Here is a 19,343-nt window from a genome sequence, read left to right on the forward strand (position 1 = left end):
CGTAAACTGATGATGCATGTAAGCAGTGAATTGTACTGGAGTTTCATTCGTTTCTTCCTGATCATGATGTTGGGTGAGAATGAAGATTGATGGCAAGAATAAAGAAGTATCTGCTCTAATTCAGAGTGCCTTGGTGGACTATTATACAAAACAGATGAAATAGTTCAGAACTTCCAGGCCACCACTCTCCATTACCAACCACAAAGGAGAAATGCCAATGTAATTCTTCAGGCTTTCCCGGCAATGCATTGTCATGTTGAACAATCAGCTTACTGCTGGTTATTCACATCTTTCTTGCACAATATTTCAACTGCGTGACTTGCAGTCTTCTGCAGGTGCTGTCTGATACTGATTCCAGTGTGGAACAAGTCCGACATTTATGCCTATGTTGTGCCAGGTGCTCTGTCAGCAGTCTGTGCCGCGTCAGACACTCTGTTCGTGGTACATTCTGACCAATAGCGATGATTGTATTGCTTTCTTTTAGCCACAGCAGTTCCAAACACTGTGTTATAATGGGCAGCCCTCTCTCATTGGTGGTGGCCAATCTCTTTATGGAGAGATTTGAAGAGGAGGCACTTACATCGGCCCCATATCAGCCGAAATGCTTTTCTAGGTACATGGATGACACCTTTGTTTTATGGACCAATGGGAGGAAAAGCTCAAAGTTTTCTTTTGCCACGTAAACTCGTGCCACCCTAACATTAGCTTCACGATGGAACAGGAGAAGGATAGACTAACCCATTCTTAGATGTACTAGTTAAGAGGAAGGCAGATGGTACCTTCAGTCACAGTGTGTACCGCAAACCCACTGACACCAACTTGTACCTGCAAGCCAGCAGCTGCCACCATCCGGCACAGAAAAATGGTGTAGTCGGAACTCTGATTCACTGGGCGCAAACTCTGTCAGATCCTGACAATTTGGCGATGGAGATAGACCACCTACAATCTTTGTTCTATAAAAATGGATACTCTTTTTGAGATGTTCAGATCAGAAAGAGCCATGCCCTGTTTTTCTGCCAAAGGTTACTCGAGAAGTACAAGAAGAAACAAAAAAGGTTGCATATTTGCCTTATGTCAGGCTGATATCTGCCAAAATCATCAGAATTCTCCACAAACGTAACATCAAGAGTGCATTCCATCCACTCCCCAAGATTAAGGCTCTGCTAAGGAGTGTGAAGGATGACCTGGGTCTGGGGAAACCGGGCATTTACCACATACCATGTGAATGTGGTATGGCATACATCGGCCAAATGACTAGGGCCTTTGACATCAGGTACAAAGATCACCAAAGGCTTACCAGAATAAGACAGGCAACCAAGCCAGTGATTGCCAAGCATCGTTTAGAACTCGGTCATTCTATGAACTATAATGATGCTAAGACTCTTAACACAAACATAGAGCTATTAGGACAGCATTATCACAGAATCAATTGAGATTAAGGTCATGGAAAATCTCATTAACTATGACACCAGTTTCCAGCTGAGCTCTGCCTGAAATCCGGCATTCAGTTTTTGAAAAGATCTCAGGGACACAAGTCTGAAGATGGAGTTGGAGAAAACTGCCCAGTTCATGTAATAAAGGTCACACGTGGAATGGTATCACAGACAAAAAACACTATACCTGAGGACATTCTGCCTAGTCTCAAGTGGCAGTCTGAACACCAGCAACCTCAAAATAACACTGCAACTATTCCTGGCGGGCACGGACCTTAGACAGTACACCTGACATGGCACATCAAGGTAACAGAACGCCTTAGATCACAGATGGGTATAAATGATGACAGTCGGAAGATAAAATGCCTAGCACGCCTTGGACGTCATTCGAACTTCATACAGCAAGATTGACAAATGATGATAACAACAAAGTGCACGTACAGCAGTCGGAACTGCCATGGCTAAAAGAAGGCACTACAGTCACTGCTATTGGGTCGGCACATACCACAGACAGAGCGCCTGATGCAGCGAGCGCTGCAGACGGAGTGCGTGGCACAACATAGTCATAAGTACAGCCTCATTGCACACTGGAATCAGTATCAGATAGCACCTGAGGCAGACAGCGAGTCACACAGTTAAAAGAAAGACGTGAATAACTGGCAGGAACCTGATTGTTGAACATGACAAGGGAGGAATACTCATTCCATTGGTTACCATGGCATGTGGGGATCAAGGAGTATGAAAGAAGTGACAAAGGAGGCAGAGAGGCATGTGAAGTAGTTACCAGCAAAATATGCTGTACCTCTAACCAGTCGTTTCAGTCTTTTGAAGAAATGGTATGTTTGTGAGGAAACACACACACACACACACACACACACACACACACACACACAGAGAGAGAGAGAGAGAGAGAGAGAGAGAGAGAGCTTCTACAACAACAAAAGATCTTAGTACTTAGCGATGCTTACTGTGTATGAGACTCATTGAGGAGGAGGAGGAGGAAGCGGTGCAGGGTGGTGGTGGAGGGTATTTTGAAGTCCTATAGGTAGTTAAAGCTCCTTTCTATATTGATTACAGAGTAGTTGACTCAGAGATTTTTTGTTTGTCCTCAGTCATCTGCATTAGTGTTTTATTGCCACATATGAAACAGCTCTTAAAAATACTTTCTATTTCTTGTCTATTTTATGGTAAAGATGCCCAGAAACATTATAATGAACAACCAGCTTATCTATTCAGCTGAAAAAGAAATTGCTTCTAATAATGTTTTAACAAATATTGCTTTAGTTTGTTACTACAGCGAACTGGCAATATCACAATCTTTGACTAAAGTATTTTCTTTTTAAGTGTTATTAATTTTGGGTACATTCATTTTTGGTGTAAGACAAAATATATAAATGTATTAATTAGTTTCCTCAATTATTATAGCGAATGGGGGCTTGCCTCTCCTGCCCTGTTCAGTTTTACTTTGATGAGTTTATGTAGTTGCAACGGCTATTATACCATTTGACTATAAGCTGAAATACATGATTAAAAGATTGTGTAGCAAATTCCCTTCAATCTAATTCAGCCTTAGAGAAAAATGTTGTTTAAACTATATAATATGTAAAGTAAGATAATGAATGTTTGTAGTTAACTTAAAAATATTTTTGTGCAGAACCGTTTGATCTCACCAACACTGCCCGTTCTGTGTATGATCGAGACGTATTTGAGAAAGTGAAGCAAGTATTCCAGGATTCTTATGAGAAGCTGAAGAAAACCCGTGATATTGTAAGCATTTTTTGAATGGACAGGGGAAGTCGTAGAATAAATGAACTTTTGTTAATGGACTGCTTTTGTTTTTCATGTGTGAAATGGCACAAAGAAATGTTGAACTGGGTTTAAGCATTAATCGTGACTTACACGCTGGTTGTGACATAAAAAGAAATATTCCTAACATGATGTGAAAACAACATTGTGAACAGGTAACTAAAATGGACTGTTCACTCACCTAGTCAGATAAATATTACTTATGACTGTGATGAAGATTGGAGCTTTAAGATGAATATATTATGCCTTTTTCTCTTTTTATTTATGTATGTAATTGTTGATTTTAGTTAACATGCATGTCTTCCCTGCAGACATTGTGTATGTGGGAGTAGGTGGTTTTTCTATTATATTATAATGTTACTTGTATGAGTCTTTTCAGAAGGAAAAATTTTTTAATTTTTAACAAAGTATTAGGTATTCCTTTCTTTTTAAAATGTTTTGTGTGAATGTTTTGCTTTGTTAAATCATGAAAACCAGTAGCACTACAAGAGTTATGAGAACGTAGTGCTATGTCTGGAAAAAAACAGAAAAAAGAAAAATGGAAAAAATACTTGTTATGGAATTCAATTGTATTAAATGTTCAAATGCCATGTTTCAAACATATTGTAGTTAAGAGAAGAGAAATATAAAACATCGAGAAATCTTTTTGATACTTGTGTTAGTACAACTCTTCTAATCTCTAGTGAATGCAAAGTGTGTGGATGCCTAACGAAGAAAAAAATTATTACAAAAAACTTTACTCTTACATACTACTGATCCACCTAATTTTAAAAACTGTGATGTTGATGCTTGTTTTAGACTTTTGTGGAACACTGTAGAAACAGTATTTTGTGTACAATTGAATTAAGGATTTTGTTTACATTTAATTTTTATATAGGTAGTGTTTAACAAGAACTTTCTAAGTGCATGTTGTGGGACAAGTGTATTTCATATGTTTGGAACAGCGAACTGTTAACATAAGCAATAAATACTGTGGATTCAGTTAATAATGTGCAGAACCATTGTAGGAGGAGTCTCTGTATTATTTTATTTTTTTACATTCCTTTTGGTTTTTTTTTTTTTTTTTCCATTTCTGTATACTCGAGATTTTAATCATTGCTACATACAAAGTGCTGGACACTGATAACTTTTCTCAGAGTCAAAAGCAATGATTGTTCTTTTTATATGTGTTTAGAATAGTGCTTTAAATAAAAAAGAATATATGAAATAAGTCGCATATCTCAGCAGACTGCAAAAGACTAACTGACATTGTTGTATTTAAATATTTGACGAAGTGTCGAAGATGCCTTTACTTGTTACTAAATACTCATTCACCGTTGGAATATTATTGGTAACTGAGGATTATCAGGCTTGGTTTCTTATTGAATCTTTATTATTATTATTATTATTATTATTATTGTGGTTGTATACTTTCAGTAATTTTATTGTGAGCTCCTGCATCTTGCCTTCCAACTCTGTGCTTTCACTTCTTTTTGGAAGAGATCTCATAAAAAGAACTGATATTTATATTTTTATGAATTATTGCATGAATGTTGCCCAAGAGAAATGTATTTGTAGCTGAATCTGTATGATCAGTGTACTTAATGATGAATGTCTCAGTTTTGTTGAGTGTTGTAACCAAAGTGCTGCTCTTTTTGTGCAGTTGAGCAATTGTATCTGAGAGCAAAAAATGTGAATGTATGTGATTTAAAAGGCATCTAGTGTAAAATAAGCCTAAACAATCTGCCATTCATGGAATTACTGTGAAGGCCTTTAAAAATGACAAATTATGAAGTGTCTTATGACCCAATTAGTGCCAAAGAGTGTTTCTGGACTGCAATGAAGTGGGTATCATTAAAATAGTATTCTTGTACAGGAAGTCAATATTATGAACTGCACTTTTGTTGCCTTCCATATAACTTCTGTTGTTTCTATATGTTTTGTTACTTATTTTATAACTATAAATTTTAAAGACAATACGAAATGAAGGTGAAGTATATGCCTGTTCTGAATTGTACACGTAAATTTCTTAAAATACTGCATCAATCCCAGAGCCAATCACTGTCACATTATTTGGTATTTTGTGCATAGTTGAGCATTTTGGTTCAGGATTACACATGTTTTGTTTGGTCGAAGTTGGTTTTAGTGCAATCAGTTTCAATTACTAAACATAATTGATGGGTAATGTTGCACTGTCAACAACAGTAACTGAGTTTTGCTGCCTCATTCTAGTCTGCATGACAGGTTGAGCATTTCCCATCATTCTTCTGATGTGTTCAGTGCATTGCTTCAGATTGTGTACATTGCTACAAAAGGAAAAAAAAAATATTAAGGTATTTCATGGTTTTGCCTTAATTTAAGACAAGCCCGTGGCTGTATTAAAGAATTCTTTGAGAGAAAGAGATATATATATATATATAATTATTTTTTCGGGAACACGTGCCTGCATTAAAAAATGTGTGAAATAAAATTGCTTGCCTCAGAGACTTGTTTTATTTGAAGGACAAATTCCAGTGTGTTTGAGGTAGACTTAAATGAATTAATTTGTTTCTGTAGTAATGAACACATGACAGAAGAACTGCAACTTTAAGTCTACTGTGACAATAGGCTTAAGTTTTATACACATAGGAAAAATATTTGATTGGCTAGTGTTCTCATGTGAAAAATTGTTTTGCAGTGTTAAATATTTCATTAATTTATCTGATTTAGGAATTTTCATCATTTCATAAGAATATGGTGCTTCAAGCAAAGTTAGAGTGCTGTGTAAGAAGAAAGCAATTTGACATGGGTCTGTAGAATTTGATATATGTGACACTTATTTGTGCCTTAAGTTTATAGAGTCCATTAAAATAAATAAGGTACAGAACAGGAAAACCGAAGATCTGTGTTCAGTTCAGTATTTGAAAGTCTGAATAAAAAATTCTCACACACACATACACATACATCAGCAAATTATTTAGTTATGTTTTTCTTTGACCCATATCATACATTTCTGTGTAGATAAGTAATGTTTTGTGTATTGAACCTAAATAGTTCAGTATTATTCTATTTGCTGGGGTCTCTTGTCATACCATGCCATAACCAGCTCATTCACTTGTGTTCATTTCACTGACATGCAGTGTAACAGAATATCACAAGAAACTAATTATCATAAGCTACATATTCTTGCCAGTGAGTAAAATACATTTTTAAAATGTAGTTCAATAGGTTTAAATGTACACAAAGTTCCAATATTAAGAATGATAATCCAGATAAAGAGGTTGTCAGGGAAGAACATGTCTTTTGTAAGTTACCGTGCGTAATACAATGAATTTATTAGATGTCATTCCTTTTGCTATGAAGTGTTGAAAATTTAGGCATAGAGAGACTGTTTATACAAAATCTTTGTAATATCTGCTCATTTCTGGTAAACAACTTATGCATGTGGATTCCAGATCACATACTCAATTTGATTATGCTATTCTCTGCATCAGACTATGAACTGTTAAATTTTGATCTAAATGTATGGAGCAGATTTCTTGTCATTTGATTGATATGTGAAAGTATTTTAAAGGAGGAAGAGAGACCCAAGTCCACCAAACAGTATTTGATGCAGCATTTATTTTGGAGTGGCTGTACAAAACAGTGAAGTTATGTATACAGTACAATACAAAAATAAATTTGTACTTAACGGTAAATATAATTTTATAGCAATTGTCAGACTTCTCAAACTAAAATCTAACACACATTATTTCAAGCTTTTCTTCCTTTCCAGAGTTTGGTGGCACAAACATTGTCTTTTTTTCTGGTGCTTAAAATCCTAGTACTTGAGACTTTCGTTTGACACTAGTGGTTTTCGAAGGTTTTGATTGTTTCACCACATTGGGAGATAAATGAAAATATGCATCTCCACTAGTATCAAGAAAGTCTGTACTATTATTGTAAGGAGGAAGCACAGTTCGAGTTCTTACAGAACTGCTTTGTGAGAAACGGTGATGGGTTGTAATCGGGTCGAAACTTTCTGCCTCATCCTCGACAAACTGTGATGCTGGAAGAACACCTGACAAATATGTCTGATCTGCAGTCTGAAGTCTACTTGCAGAAACACTCTCAACAGCTGTAATTTCACTTTCTCCATCAACAGTATTCAGTGATGTGGAATTCATTTGTAGCCACTGCTGAACTTTGTCAACAGCAGAAGGCTCTGTGACGGTAGGTGACCATTCCTGCATATCATCTATTCCCCATGCCTCGAGTATTCCTGGAGCTAAGACATCAGTGTAAGACATCAAATCTGCTTTTGATCTTTGCCACGGTTGTTTTTGTAGGGATGAAGTGTGTTGTCTGTGAAGTGACCTCTTCCTGGCACTCTGTAAGCCTGAAATACATTAATGTCACTTAGTCTACAATACACCAGCACTATTTTCATATTTTTATACAAAAAATGCCCACACAACACCATATATTCTACTGAAATATGTTTGGTGATGTCTGTGGTTGGTTGTAGTGGATAGTTATATGCAGATCCAATTTTACTAAATACCTTGCTGTATGCTTAGAACACAGACAATTGTAAGAAGGCCTTGTAATCGCTCTAATAGATGATGGTGTAAAGGGTGAAGAGTAAGTCATTTATATGAAACAACTTTACAAACATGGAGTTCATTTAAAACAGTACTAATGATGTAACTGTAAGCCAGAACATGAAAAATCTTCCAGCAGTCAGAATGAACGGCAAAAAACCCTCCATTTGAAATATTAATAATTTGGATAAACCAAGTAGAGGACGGTAAAACTGAGAAAACAGTACCACAAGTTGTTTCACATAAAAATAATGTGGAGAGTAAACCATATTCGGTTTATGTAAAATATACAACTTTTCAAACAATGAAAGTCTAAATATCAACAATATTATGAAAAGGATAGAGTGCTACTTATCAAAGATAACACATTTAGCTTTCGGTTAACCCTCATCAGAAAAGAATAGGCATGCGCACACGCACACCTCATGTGCACATGACCGCTATATCTGGACAAAATGCAAAACCATGGTGAACGAAAGCAGCTACCTGGAGTGGGGTAAGGTATGAATAACGGGAGGGAAGAATGCTGTCTGCACATGTGTAGGGAGTAGATGGTTCCAGGACAAGGTTTCCAGGTGCAGCATTGGGTGGTTATGGGGGAGGGGGAAAGACTGTTGGGTGTGTTGGCAGAGAGCAGTGCACAATGAGGTTGAGGGGATGTAAAATAGGATGAAGTGACAGGGCAGTGGTGGAAATTGCTCCCCCACAGCCATCCATGTGTGCACAATGAAAAGGGGGGGGGGGGGGGGGGGAGGATAGAGGTGGTGGAAAATGGCAGCCTTGTCCTGCTGTCAGTCACCTGGTCCCTGCACGCTCCACCAGACAGCACTCCACACCCCACCCTAAACCTTCACCCATACTCTGATATTCAAACCACCTTTTGCCCCACTCCAGATTGCTGCACTATCGTTCAAAGTGACACCGCATTCTGGCGAAAGATAGAGGTCATGTGTGCATGGGTGTTGTTTTATATATATAAAAGCTAAGTGTGTAAAAGTCATTTTGTTGTGACTGTCGTCAACTCACAATAAAGATGACACACTGAGTTGCAATCTATAGCTTTTCAAGGTGCATGTGTGCTGTCCCAGTGATTTTCACCTGATTAAAAATTATCTTGCATTTTCTGAACAGCACCACAAAATAAGATTTTTTTTTTTTTATTACATGATCTAATTCAAGTTTTTGCTTTGTTTGGTTTAATGGAACAAGTTTATAAGAATTCTTAATGAATTTGATGGGAAAGCTTCTTTAGCTAAACTCCAAATATAAACATTACTATAGTACCTAAGTATACTGGCTGCATGTTGCAGCGTTCTGTGACATGGAGCTGTCGGCCCCTTCCCAGTGTCCAGGTGGCTTCTGAAGATTTGCAGTGGTATTTTGCATCTGATATTTCCGGTTTTTCCACAACTCCAGCATCCCATGTTAAACAAAGTGAGTTAATATCACCACTACCACTTTGTGTAATGATGTCACTTCTTTTTAGATAAGGATGTGGCAGAAATGAAAGCCCCACGATGCCCTGATTACCACATGCTTCAGTTACACAGAGAGGTGGATGCTGACTGCAACAGATTTCGCCTCCAAGAACCACTACTGCCTGTTGACAGAGGAAACAGTAAATATACATTATGTTGTGAACTACTAACTAAAATACCTGCTGGACTAACATTTACCTCAAACTTGCTGGCAGTTTAGATCTGAGTGCCAGACCAAGACTCAAAACTGGAACCTTTGTGTTTTGCAGGCAAGTGCTCTTATCAACTGAACTATCCAAGCACGACTCATGATCTGCACATACAGCCAGTATTACTCGCCTACCTTCCAAACTTTACAGAAGTTGTCCTGCACTGATGTAAGGAAGGATATTGTGGAGAACCTATGGGATTGTTTCCAGAATTAATTCTGGATTCTTTGGTGATTTTTGTCTTATAGCCATTATGCTATGATCCAAGACATATTTCTGTGCCTAGCATTTGGTATTCCAAAGCAAAAGACATCATCAAAGGCTATAAAGACCCAGACAGCACTACAAACTTAAACATGTACACATTAGTAAAGAGTACAGGTAGATGTGCTGAATGAAACATGTTTGGCTGTCAGGAGATCAATGCATGATGTCTTCAATGACTACAGTAGCAGAATATTTTCAAATGATCTTTCACAAAACCCAAAGAGATTCTGGTAATATGTAAAGTCTATTAGTGGCCCCAAAGTTACTGTCCAGTCCCCAGCGAATGAGACAGGAACTGAAAATGAGGCTAGCAAAGCAAAAGCTGAAATGCTTAACTCCCTTTTCAAGTGTTCCTTTACAAAGGAAAACCCAGGAGAATCTTGTACCATTCAAAAGATGAATGGAATAAGTATTAGTATCAGTGGCACAGAGAAACAGCTGAAATCATTAAAACTAAACAAAGCTACAGGCCCTGATGGAATCCCTGTCAAATTTTATAATGAATTTGCAGCTGAGTTAGCCCCTCTTCTAACTATAAACTATCGTAGACCCCACAAACAAAAAACCGTGCCCAATTTTTGGAAAAAGGCACAGCCACACCTATCTACAAGACGGGTAGTAGAAGTGATGCATTGCCAGTATCCTTGACATTGATTTGTTGTAGAATACTAGAACATATTCTGAGCTCAAACATGAGGTATCTTGAACAGAATGATCTCCTCAATGACAACCAGCATGGATTTTGAACTCATCGATCATGTGAAACCAAATTCTCAGTTTTCTCACATGACGTACCGAAAGCTTTGGATCAGGGCAACCAGATAGATGCAGTATTTTATGATTTCCGAAAAGTATTTGACTTGGTACCGAACCTATGCTTATTGTCAAAAGTACAATCACACGGTGGTATCAAGTGAAATTTGTGACTGGACTGAGGACTTTTTTGGTATGGATGATGATGGTGATGATGATGATGATGATGATGATGATGATGATGACAATGGGCGGTTTGTGTTGCACTCAACTGCGCGACCATCAACGCCCGTACAAAATCTCAATTTTTTCACAGTCCAATTGAGCCACTGTCATGAATGATGAAGATTATGATGAAATGATGAGGACAACACAAACACCCAGTCCCCGGGCCGATAAAATCTGCAACCTGGCTGGGAACCGAACCTAGGACCCCGTGATCCACAGGTAGCAATGGTGTCTACTAGACCACAAGCTCCGGGCATTTGGTATGGAGGACACAGCATGTTATCTTGGATTGTCATTGTCATATGTAGAAGTGTGTTGGCACCCTTGCTGTTCCCTGTATATTAATGACCTTGCAGACAATATTAGTAGTGAAGTCAGGCTTTTCGCAGATGACGTGATTTTCTGTAGTGAAGTACTAACTGAAACAAGCCGCATAAATATTCAGTCATATCTTGTAAGATTTCAACATGGAACATAGATCGGCAACTTGCTGTAACAGTTTAGGTATGTAAAATTTTGCACTTCACAAAACGAAAAAACACAGTATCCTACGACTATTATATCAATGAGTCACTGTTGGAATCAGCCAGCTCGTACAAATACCTGGGCTTAACACTTTATAGGGATATGAAATGGAGTGAGCACATAGGTTCAGTCATGGGGAAGTGCGATTAGTCTACAAAGGAGATTTTTTTACAAATCACTTGTGCGATCAGTTCTATAATATTGCTCAAGTCTGTGGGACCCATACCAGATAGGACTAACAGAGGATTTTTCAATGTATACAGAGAAAGGCGGCAAGATTGGCATGAGATATGTTTAATGCTTGGGAGAGTGTGACAGAGATACTGAAGGAACTGAACTGGAAGACTTTTGAAGATAGATGTAAATTATGTCGAGTAAGTCCATTAACAATGTTTCAAGAACTGGCTCTAAATGATTGCTCTAGGAATATACAACAACCTGCTACATATTGCTCACATAGGGATTGTGAGGATGAGGTTCATATAATTACTTTCCGCACAGAGGCATTCAAAAAATCATTCTTCCTGCCTTCCCGCATTCCATACGTGAATGGAACAGGAAGAAATGCTAATAACTGGTAAAATTGGACATACTCTCTGCCATGCACCTCAATGTGGTTTGCAGAGTATAGCTGTAGATGTAGAAATTGCATTCTCCCCCTCCCCGGAAGTTGTGGGATCGCCTTTAAGCTCCGTATCTTCGTGGTTCTAATATGTCTCAATCTCTGTGCTTTCTGTACTTCGACCATGTGTGTATGTGTGTGTGTGTGTGTGTGTGTGTGTAGGAAGAAAAAGACCATGAGCTCAAAGGCTAGTGAGCACAGTTTTCTGTTGTGTGTGTATATGCACCAAGTGTCAGTCTCCTACAGGTGAATGGTTGCCTTCCCTAACATGAACTAAAGTAGCAGTATCTTGTGTGTGGCACATTCTTTACTCTGAAGAAACTTCTCTCTTTAATGTCATAATTTAAAGATGTTCCTAATTTTCACAATATAAGAGAGATTATAAATATTTTATTAGACACTCTACTGAGGTGTATACGTCAACCTAAAGACAGAATCAAGCCTTAAACTATATCTGACTGCCATCTTTTGTAATTATTCTGTCAATGGAAAATTTATGGTGCTCTACAACCATGGATAAAATATTGCCTTTTGTGAACTACTTGCAGGTGTTTTATTTAATTCACCCAAATATAAATACAATGATGTATACTTTTGTAAGGAAATAGAAAATACTATAGACTCATCTTAAACAATCATAATTACATAAATAACTGAAGTAGTTGAGACAGCCAGACCAGATCAAAATGTAACAGTTAGGTCAATACTTGCAACTTTAAGCAACTTTTTTACACACACACAACTGTTTCAACAGCTGAAATTTTTTGTATACATCACTAGGCAAAACACATTACATTTTTCTATGTGGGTACTGCACTACATACAATAATTTTTAAATTTTGCACCTCTTTTCATACACACACAATGGAAAGACAAAATGTCATTTGGCAGTAAACATAATAAGGATTAATGTAGACAGTCACAAATATGCATCTACATCCACACTCTGTAAACCACGGTGAAGTGCTTGGCAGAGAGATTCCGCTCTGCACCATTCACACAAGGAGTGCAGGATACATTACTTCCTGTGGGAGTAATATGTAGGGGGTTGTAGCATAGTCCTATATTCATCATTTAAAGCAGGTTCTTGAAACTTAGGCTTCTCAGGAGAGTTTGCACTTATTTTTCAGTGTCACTGCCCTTCTCTGTACATACCGGTATTCAATATTCCCTGTTAGTATGACTTGGTAGAGATCCCATACACTTGAGAAATATTCTACGATGGATCTCACAAATTATTCGCAAACAATCTGATTTGAGGACTGGTTCATTGGTAGAATATCAGGGAAATGCAAAGTCTGCCACTTATTTATCTATGACTGAGCTCATATGATCATTCACTTTCATGTCGTGTTCATTCAGTTCCATGTCACTACAGAGAGTCACATCCAGGTATCTGTACGAGTTGAAAGTTCCAATTGTTTTTTGTTTTGTGTAAAACACAACTTCTGAACATTTAATGCAAGTTGTCAATATCTGCAACACTTTAAAAGTATTATCACAATTCAACTGAATTTTTGTGCTTCTTTTTTTGAACAGTTCTTCATTATACATAACTGCAACATCAACAAAAAGTCTACAGTTACTCTTAATATTGCATGCAAAGTCATTAACAAACAGCATGAATGGCAGGAATTCCAACACATTTCCCTGGCGTACATCTGAAGTTACTTCTACATCTGTTGATGACTTCCGTCCAAGACAACATGCTGTGTCCTCCCAACAAAGAAATCCTCAAGCCATTCACAAATTTCACTTGATGCCCCATACAATTGTACTTGTGATAGAAAGCGAAGGTCTGACTGAGACAATGCTTTTTGGAAATCAAGAAATATGACTTCTACCCAATTGCCTTGATGTGTTGCATCCAGGATGCCTTGTATGAAATGTGAAATGTGAGCTGGGTTTCACATGACTGGCGTTTCACTTTTTTTTTTAAGCTGAAATAACAATACTAATAGTATGAGTATATACAATACATCATTTGTTTCTATTAAAAAATTCGTCAATGGAGTAGAAGGAGTTGGCCACTATCAAGTCTTTGAGGCTTCTTTTAAACTGATCTTTATTTGTAACTAAATTTGTTATGTTTGCTGGCAAATTATTGAAGCTGAGTGTTCCTGAGTAGTGGATCCCTTTTTGAACTAAAGTAATTGCTTTTAAGTCCTTGTGCAGATCATTTTTGTTCCTGGTATTGTATGTATGTACTGAGCTGTTTGTTGGAAAAAGAGATATACTATTTAGGACAAATTTCCTTAAGGAGTAAATATACTGAGAGGCAGTAGTTAGTATACTCAGTTCTTTGAAGAGGTTTCTACAGGACGTCCATGAATTTACTCCACAAATAATACATATTACATGCTTTTGGACTCTGAAAACTTTTGTTTGACTTGAAGAGTTACCCCAAAATATTATACCATATGACATTATGGAATGAAAGTAGGCAAAGTATGCAAGCTTTTTCATTTTTATGTCGTCTATGTCTCCTAACACTCGAACTGCAAATACAGATTTGTTAAGGCGTTTCTGCAGTTCTGTGGTGTGCTCCTCCCAAATGAATTTGTAATCCCAGGAACTTAAGACTGTCAACCTCTTCTATCTGCTCTTCTTCATACTTTATGCATATGCTGGGTGGAAACCTCTTACAGGTTCTGAACTGCATATAGTGAGTCTTTTCAGAGTTTAATGTCAGTGAGTTGGCTTTAAACCATTTATTAATATCCATGAAAATATCATTAGCAGATCTTTCTAGAAGTACACTCGACATACGATTTATTGCAATACTTGTGTCATCTGCAAACAAAACGAACTCTGCTTCTGGCAGTGTAACTGATGAGAAATCATTAATGTACACAAGAAAAAGCAATGGCCCTAAAATGGATCCTTGTGGGACACCACATGTAATTTCTTCCCATTCTGATGATGACTTAATTCACTAGTCCTTTGCACTGACACCCTTTGTTTCCTGTTAGCGAGGTATGACTTGAACCATTTTGCAGTGCTGCCTGTGACACCATAGAATTCTAATTTATTTAAAAGGATGTTGTGGTTCACACAATCAAATGCCTTTGACAAATCACAGAAAATACCTGCTGCTTGTAATTTGTTATTTAATGAATTAAGTACATTTTCACTGTAGGTGTAAATAGCCTAGCCCTATAAGGCACAAGTTTTTATTCGAGGGATCTATGGTAGATTATGATTAAAAACATGGCTAACTCGTCCACAAATTCAGTTTAGGATCTGAGAGAGATTCCATCAATTTTACTGATTGTAGATGTTTCCACACCACTGACACTATTATCAGTCACTTATCTTTGCAGTGGTGCGAGAATTATATTGGGGCTGTACGACTGGATTTTCATTTGTACAGCAACTTTTGAAATTGGAGTTCAGAGTTTGTGTTTTTGCTTTCTACCATCGATTTCCATCCCTGTCTCACCCACGAATATTTGGACGCTAACAGCCCTTACTTATGGCCAGTTTTTCTAGAGTTTTGTGAGAGATCTTTCAACAATATTCTGTTACAGTTGTCACTGAAGTCTCCAACCTTCTTGACAGACAAACACATGTCACTCAGCATCTTCCTATCTACAGCACCATGCTTTGACATTTATTACACAGTAGTTTGTTTACGTAGAGGTTTCTTTTACAGTGACTATTCATGGAAGGACCCTCCCATCATGAATTGTTTTACTAACAGTAAGTATGTATCTATCAAGTGCATGGCCAACTGTTCTTCTAAACCTAAGCTACAGTTCCTCTACAGGGTGTCCAGCAAAGGAATCTCTGATTTGAAAATTAAATATCTCAAAAACTAATATTGATAGATGAGTGCAACAAATGGTGGTACATTTATTGTGAAAGCTAGAATTCTCTGTAATTGCAATCGCGCCACAGCTCAGAGTGATCAGGTCCGCCACTGAAATGTGAAAGGAGATTAGCATATTGAAGGGAGAGGTTGAAATCATGTATTCCACTGAAGGATGTGTTTTTCTGTACTAGAATACCACAGGTTAGAACACAGTCCTACGGCAATAAGACAAAGTTTTCAAACACAATTTAATGTCCTAATGGGACGTAATGCAAAAACCGTTCACAAGCTCTAGTGGGGAATGTTGGCCCCCAGGCAAACTGTGCTTACTCCTGAAAATGTTGCCACAGTTCCTGGAATTATTCAGCAAAATCCAAGGAAATCTAATCCAAAGAATTACAGCAGAGACTGGTTTGAAGCTTTCCAGCACACAGAAAATACTGAGACAGAGCATACATATGTTTCCATTCAAAGTCCAATCATCAGGCCATACCTATACGAGCTGTGCAACAGAGGGCTGACTCGGTCAACCAGATCCTCAAAATGACTGATAATAAAGGATTTGATGCTGGCTGCATTTGGTTCACAAGTGAAGCACACTTCCACCTGAATGGAGTCGTGCATGAACAAAAACTAGCGAAGTTTTTGAGAACAGCTACAAGTCGCACTTTGTATTTTTATTGACTGGTTTCACTCTTCAAATGAACAAGAGTATCATCAGAATATACAGTTTAAAGTTAGCTGCCAGCATTAAAGATCACTTTTAAAGTTGTCTGACAGCTCTAAAGATTAAACTGGCTTTACTATAGTACTTAAACTTATGTTTAAAGAAAAGTAGTAAATAATGACATTGACAGCCAACTTTAAAAGCAATCTTTAATGCTGTCAGTCAACTTTAAACTGTATATATTAATGGATGCTCTTGTTCATTTGAAGAGCAAAACCAGTCAATAAAAAATATGAAGTACGACTAGTGGGTAATTTCAAAATACTTTGTTTTAACAGTCACTGCCCTTGCAGGCAATGCCCACTCTTGGTAAAAACTGGCGATTTTGGGGGTCCTAAAATCCTCATTTGTGTGAACTGAAACCTCTGTATTCCTCCAAAGTTACTGTTTGGGCTGCAGTATGCAGCAGAGGCACTATTGGTCCTTTTTCACTACCAATCACTATCGAATGTTAGCTTGCAATTTTGGAACATTTGTCACCATACAGTAGCGTTTGAGGATTGACCAGCCACTAAATGGCTCGTCTGAGATGGGGCCGGACAGCATCACGCTGAACTGTTGTTTCATTTTCTTGATGAATACTTCAGGAATACAGTCACTGTTTTCGATTATTGCAAATTTACTGGTGCAGGGATGGATTGGCCTTCGTAATCGCCCATCTGACTCCTTGTGACTAATTTTTCTGGGGCACATTGAAACACTCTGTCTACCGAAACCACCCCAATTACACTGGATGAGCCAGAATTGGCAATCTGTGTGGCATCTGAATCCATTTCCATTGGGACACTATACGATGTGAAGGAAAATTTCACTGTCTGTTTACAACTCTGTACTGCAAGCAGTAAACATTTCGAAGGGATTGTGATGTGACTGCAAAGACTGCTTGCAGAGGATGAGTTTAAATATGCAAGTTGATACTGTATGAGCTGCACAGCATATAGTTTCATCTGTTAGCAGATTCTGAACTATTTCAAAACTTTCGTGAAACTTCTGTATAAAATTCTACAGCTTTCATGATAAACATACCTTTTGTTGGACTCATCTATTGATCTTAGTTTTTGACATATTTAATTTTGAAATCAGGAACTCCTTCGCTGGACACCTTCTACAAATTCATCTCCAGAACTAAGGTCCTCTGCACATGGGGCAACTCAAAAGCAACTCTCTGCCAACATGAGTTAGTAATGGGTTGGCAGCAAATCACTTCCTATGTAGTTAAATAGGACTTCGCAGGCTGCCAAGTGACTCAATAGTACATCACTTGTAATATGTTGCCACTGACTCTGCACCTGCATTGCCAAGAGATCTGAGTTTTGTCATGCACTTGAACACAGCTCTGTGTTGGATTAATTCAAAGACAAATGAGTGGTTATGATAAGTAGCTTCATACAGGGATCTGAAGAACATCCCATTTTATACAGCTACAAGGTACTGCAGGAGAGATTTGACAGAGGAAGTGGGGTATGAAGTGGGAAAACAATTTCATATTGCATTTGTTGTTAACTGTACACCTACTGTTTAAATAAAATTACAGGTATGTCAATAGAAACAACTGTACAAAAAATTGTAAATCTACTGATAGTATTCTTCTGCGTGACTAGCAGCCTCTGTCATTCTGAAAAACTGTATTGTCACATGAAATGAAAGTGTGAAAAGCCACAAATCTCCGATGTGAAAAATGAAATGATCTCCAATATGTGTAAATAAAATGGTGTTCACATGCAAATGATTTAATGAGCACAATCTACCATCACCACATTTCCATGTCCATAAATCAAGATATTTTGATTTTCGAAATAAATGGAATGACGTGTTATGGTGGAAGAAATCGACTGCACCAATTGCTGTAACATTGTTTAATTATTCTATAAAAAGCTACAAATTTCAAATTATTTGCTGCTACATATGGTCTGCAGTTTATATTTTTTTGGATGTACATATTACTCCAGAATTTTCTTCATTTTCTTATTTGTGTGTAATAATAACAGAGAACATTTTCCTCTGAGCTTGAATATGTGCTCGACATGCCATGTGTAACCGAAAGATGCTCAGGTGCAACAAACAATACTCCTTCTCCTCGACACCCACACACGGCAAGTGCAGTTTCTCATTTCTGAGTTGCTGTGTGTGTGGAAATGCATTGCCAGCTAGTCAGCAACTAGTTGCCAAAGTAGATCACCTGCCCATAGCACTCCTTGACAGTCACCCCATGTTTGAATGGCGTAAATGTTTCGAATTCCTTACTGCGATATGATACTACTGCCTCTATATCTGATTTGCTTAACGCAAAAATGCTTTGGCTTGTTTTAGTTGCCCCATGTACATTATTACAACTGTCTGATAGTGACTGATACCAGTTTCTATGTGAACATCCTCAAAGAGGTCAGGTCTATGTTTTGTTATTAGATCCAATATAGTCCATCATGAGTGAGTTTCTGAACAATCTGTGCTATGTGGTTCTCAGAGAATGGTTTTAGTAATGTCCCAGAACACCTTGTCACACTCACCACTTACACAGCTTTAATTTTCTCGGTCAACTGGTGGTTGATTATAAAGTCTCCTCCAATTATGAAAGTGCAATTGGGGAACTTATACGTACAACTGAACTTAGGTTTCCTCTAAAATTTTTGGTTTTATCTGGAGTTGAGTCTGGTGGTCAACAGAAGAATACAAGTATAAGTTTAAGCCAACCTTGATACTGAGTCTTACCCAACAATCAATCTCACATGCAATTTCAATTTTTATGTCAATAGATTTGAATTTCTTGTCTACTGTGAGAAATACACTACCTCCCTTTAACATTACTCCATCCTTTCGATACACGCTTAAATTTTCCCTGAAAACCTCACTGCTGTTAATTTCAGGTTTTCTGTATCTAGCATTTTATGGGCTCTAATGCTTTTTAGGACTGCTTCAAACTCTGGCATTTTAATGTGAATG

General features: G+C 37.6%; 2 protein-coding genes across 3 annotated transcripts in view; one reads left to right on the forward strand and one right to left on the reverse strand.

The window, feature by feature from the left end:
• Window positions 1-5,205, forward strand: part of LOC126095257 (poly(A) RNA polymerase gld-2 homolog A-like) — a 155,247-nt gene extending 150,042 nt beyond the window's left edge. Inside the window, exon 11 of the mRNA XM_049910011.1 lies at window positions 3,088-5,205. Coding sequence (XP_049765968.1) covers window positions 3,088-3,215 — 128 coding nt within the window. The 3' untranslated portion in view covers window positions 3,216-5,205. The remainder of the gene's footprint in view (window positions 1-3,087) is intronic.
• Window positions 5,206-5,658: 453 nt separating this feature from the next.
• The window catches only part of LOC126095256 (uncharacterized), a 131,627-nt gene continuing 117,942 nt past the window's right edge, over window positions 5,659-19,343 (reverse strand). The window contains exons 9-10 of one of the 2 annotated variants that reach the window (XM_049910009.1): window positions 9,065-9,380; window positions 5,659-7,575 (exon numbers count right to left, since the gene is read on the reverse strand). In XM_049910009.1, the coding sequence (XP_049765966.1) occupies window positions 7,010-7,575; window positions 9,065-9,380 (882 nt within the window). In that variant the 3' untranslated portion in view covers window positions 5,659-7,009. The remainder of the gene's footprint in view (window positions 7,576-9,064; window positions 9,381-19,343) is intronic. The other variant, XM_049910010.1, reaches the window with a different exon arrangement.

Source organism: Schistocerca cancellata, chromosome 8, assembly GCF_023864275.1.
Source record: "Schistocerca cancellata isolate TAMUIC-IGC-003103 chromosome 8, iqSchCanc2.1, whole genome shotgun sequence".
Classification (NCBI taxonomy): Eukaryota; Metazoa; Arthropoda; class Insecta; order Orthoptera; family Acrididae; genus Schistocerca; species Schistocerca cancellata.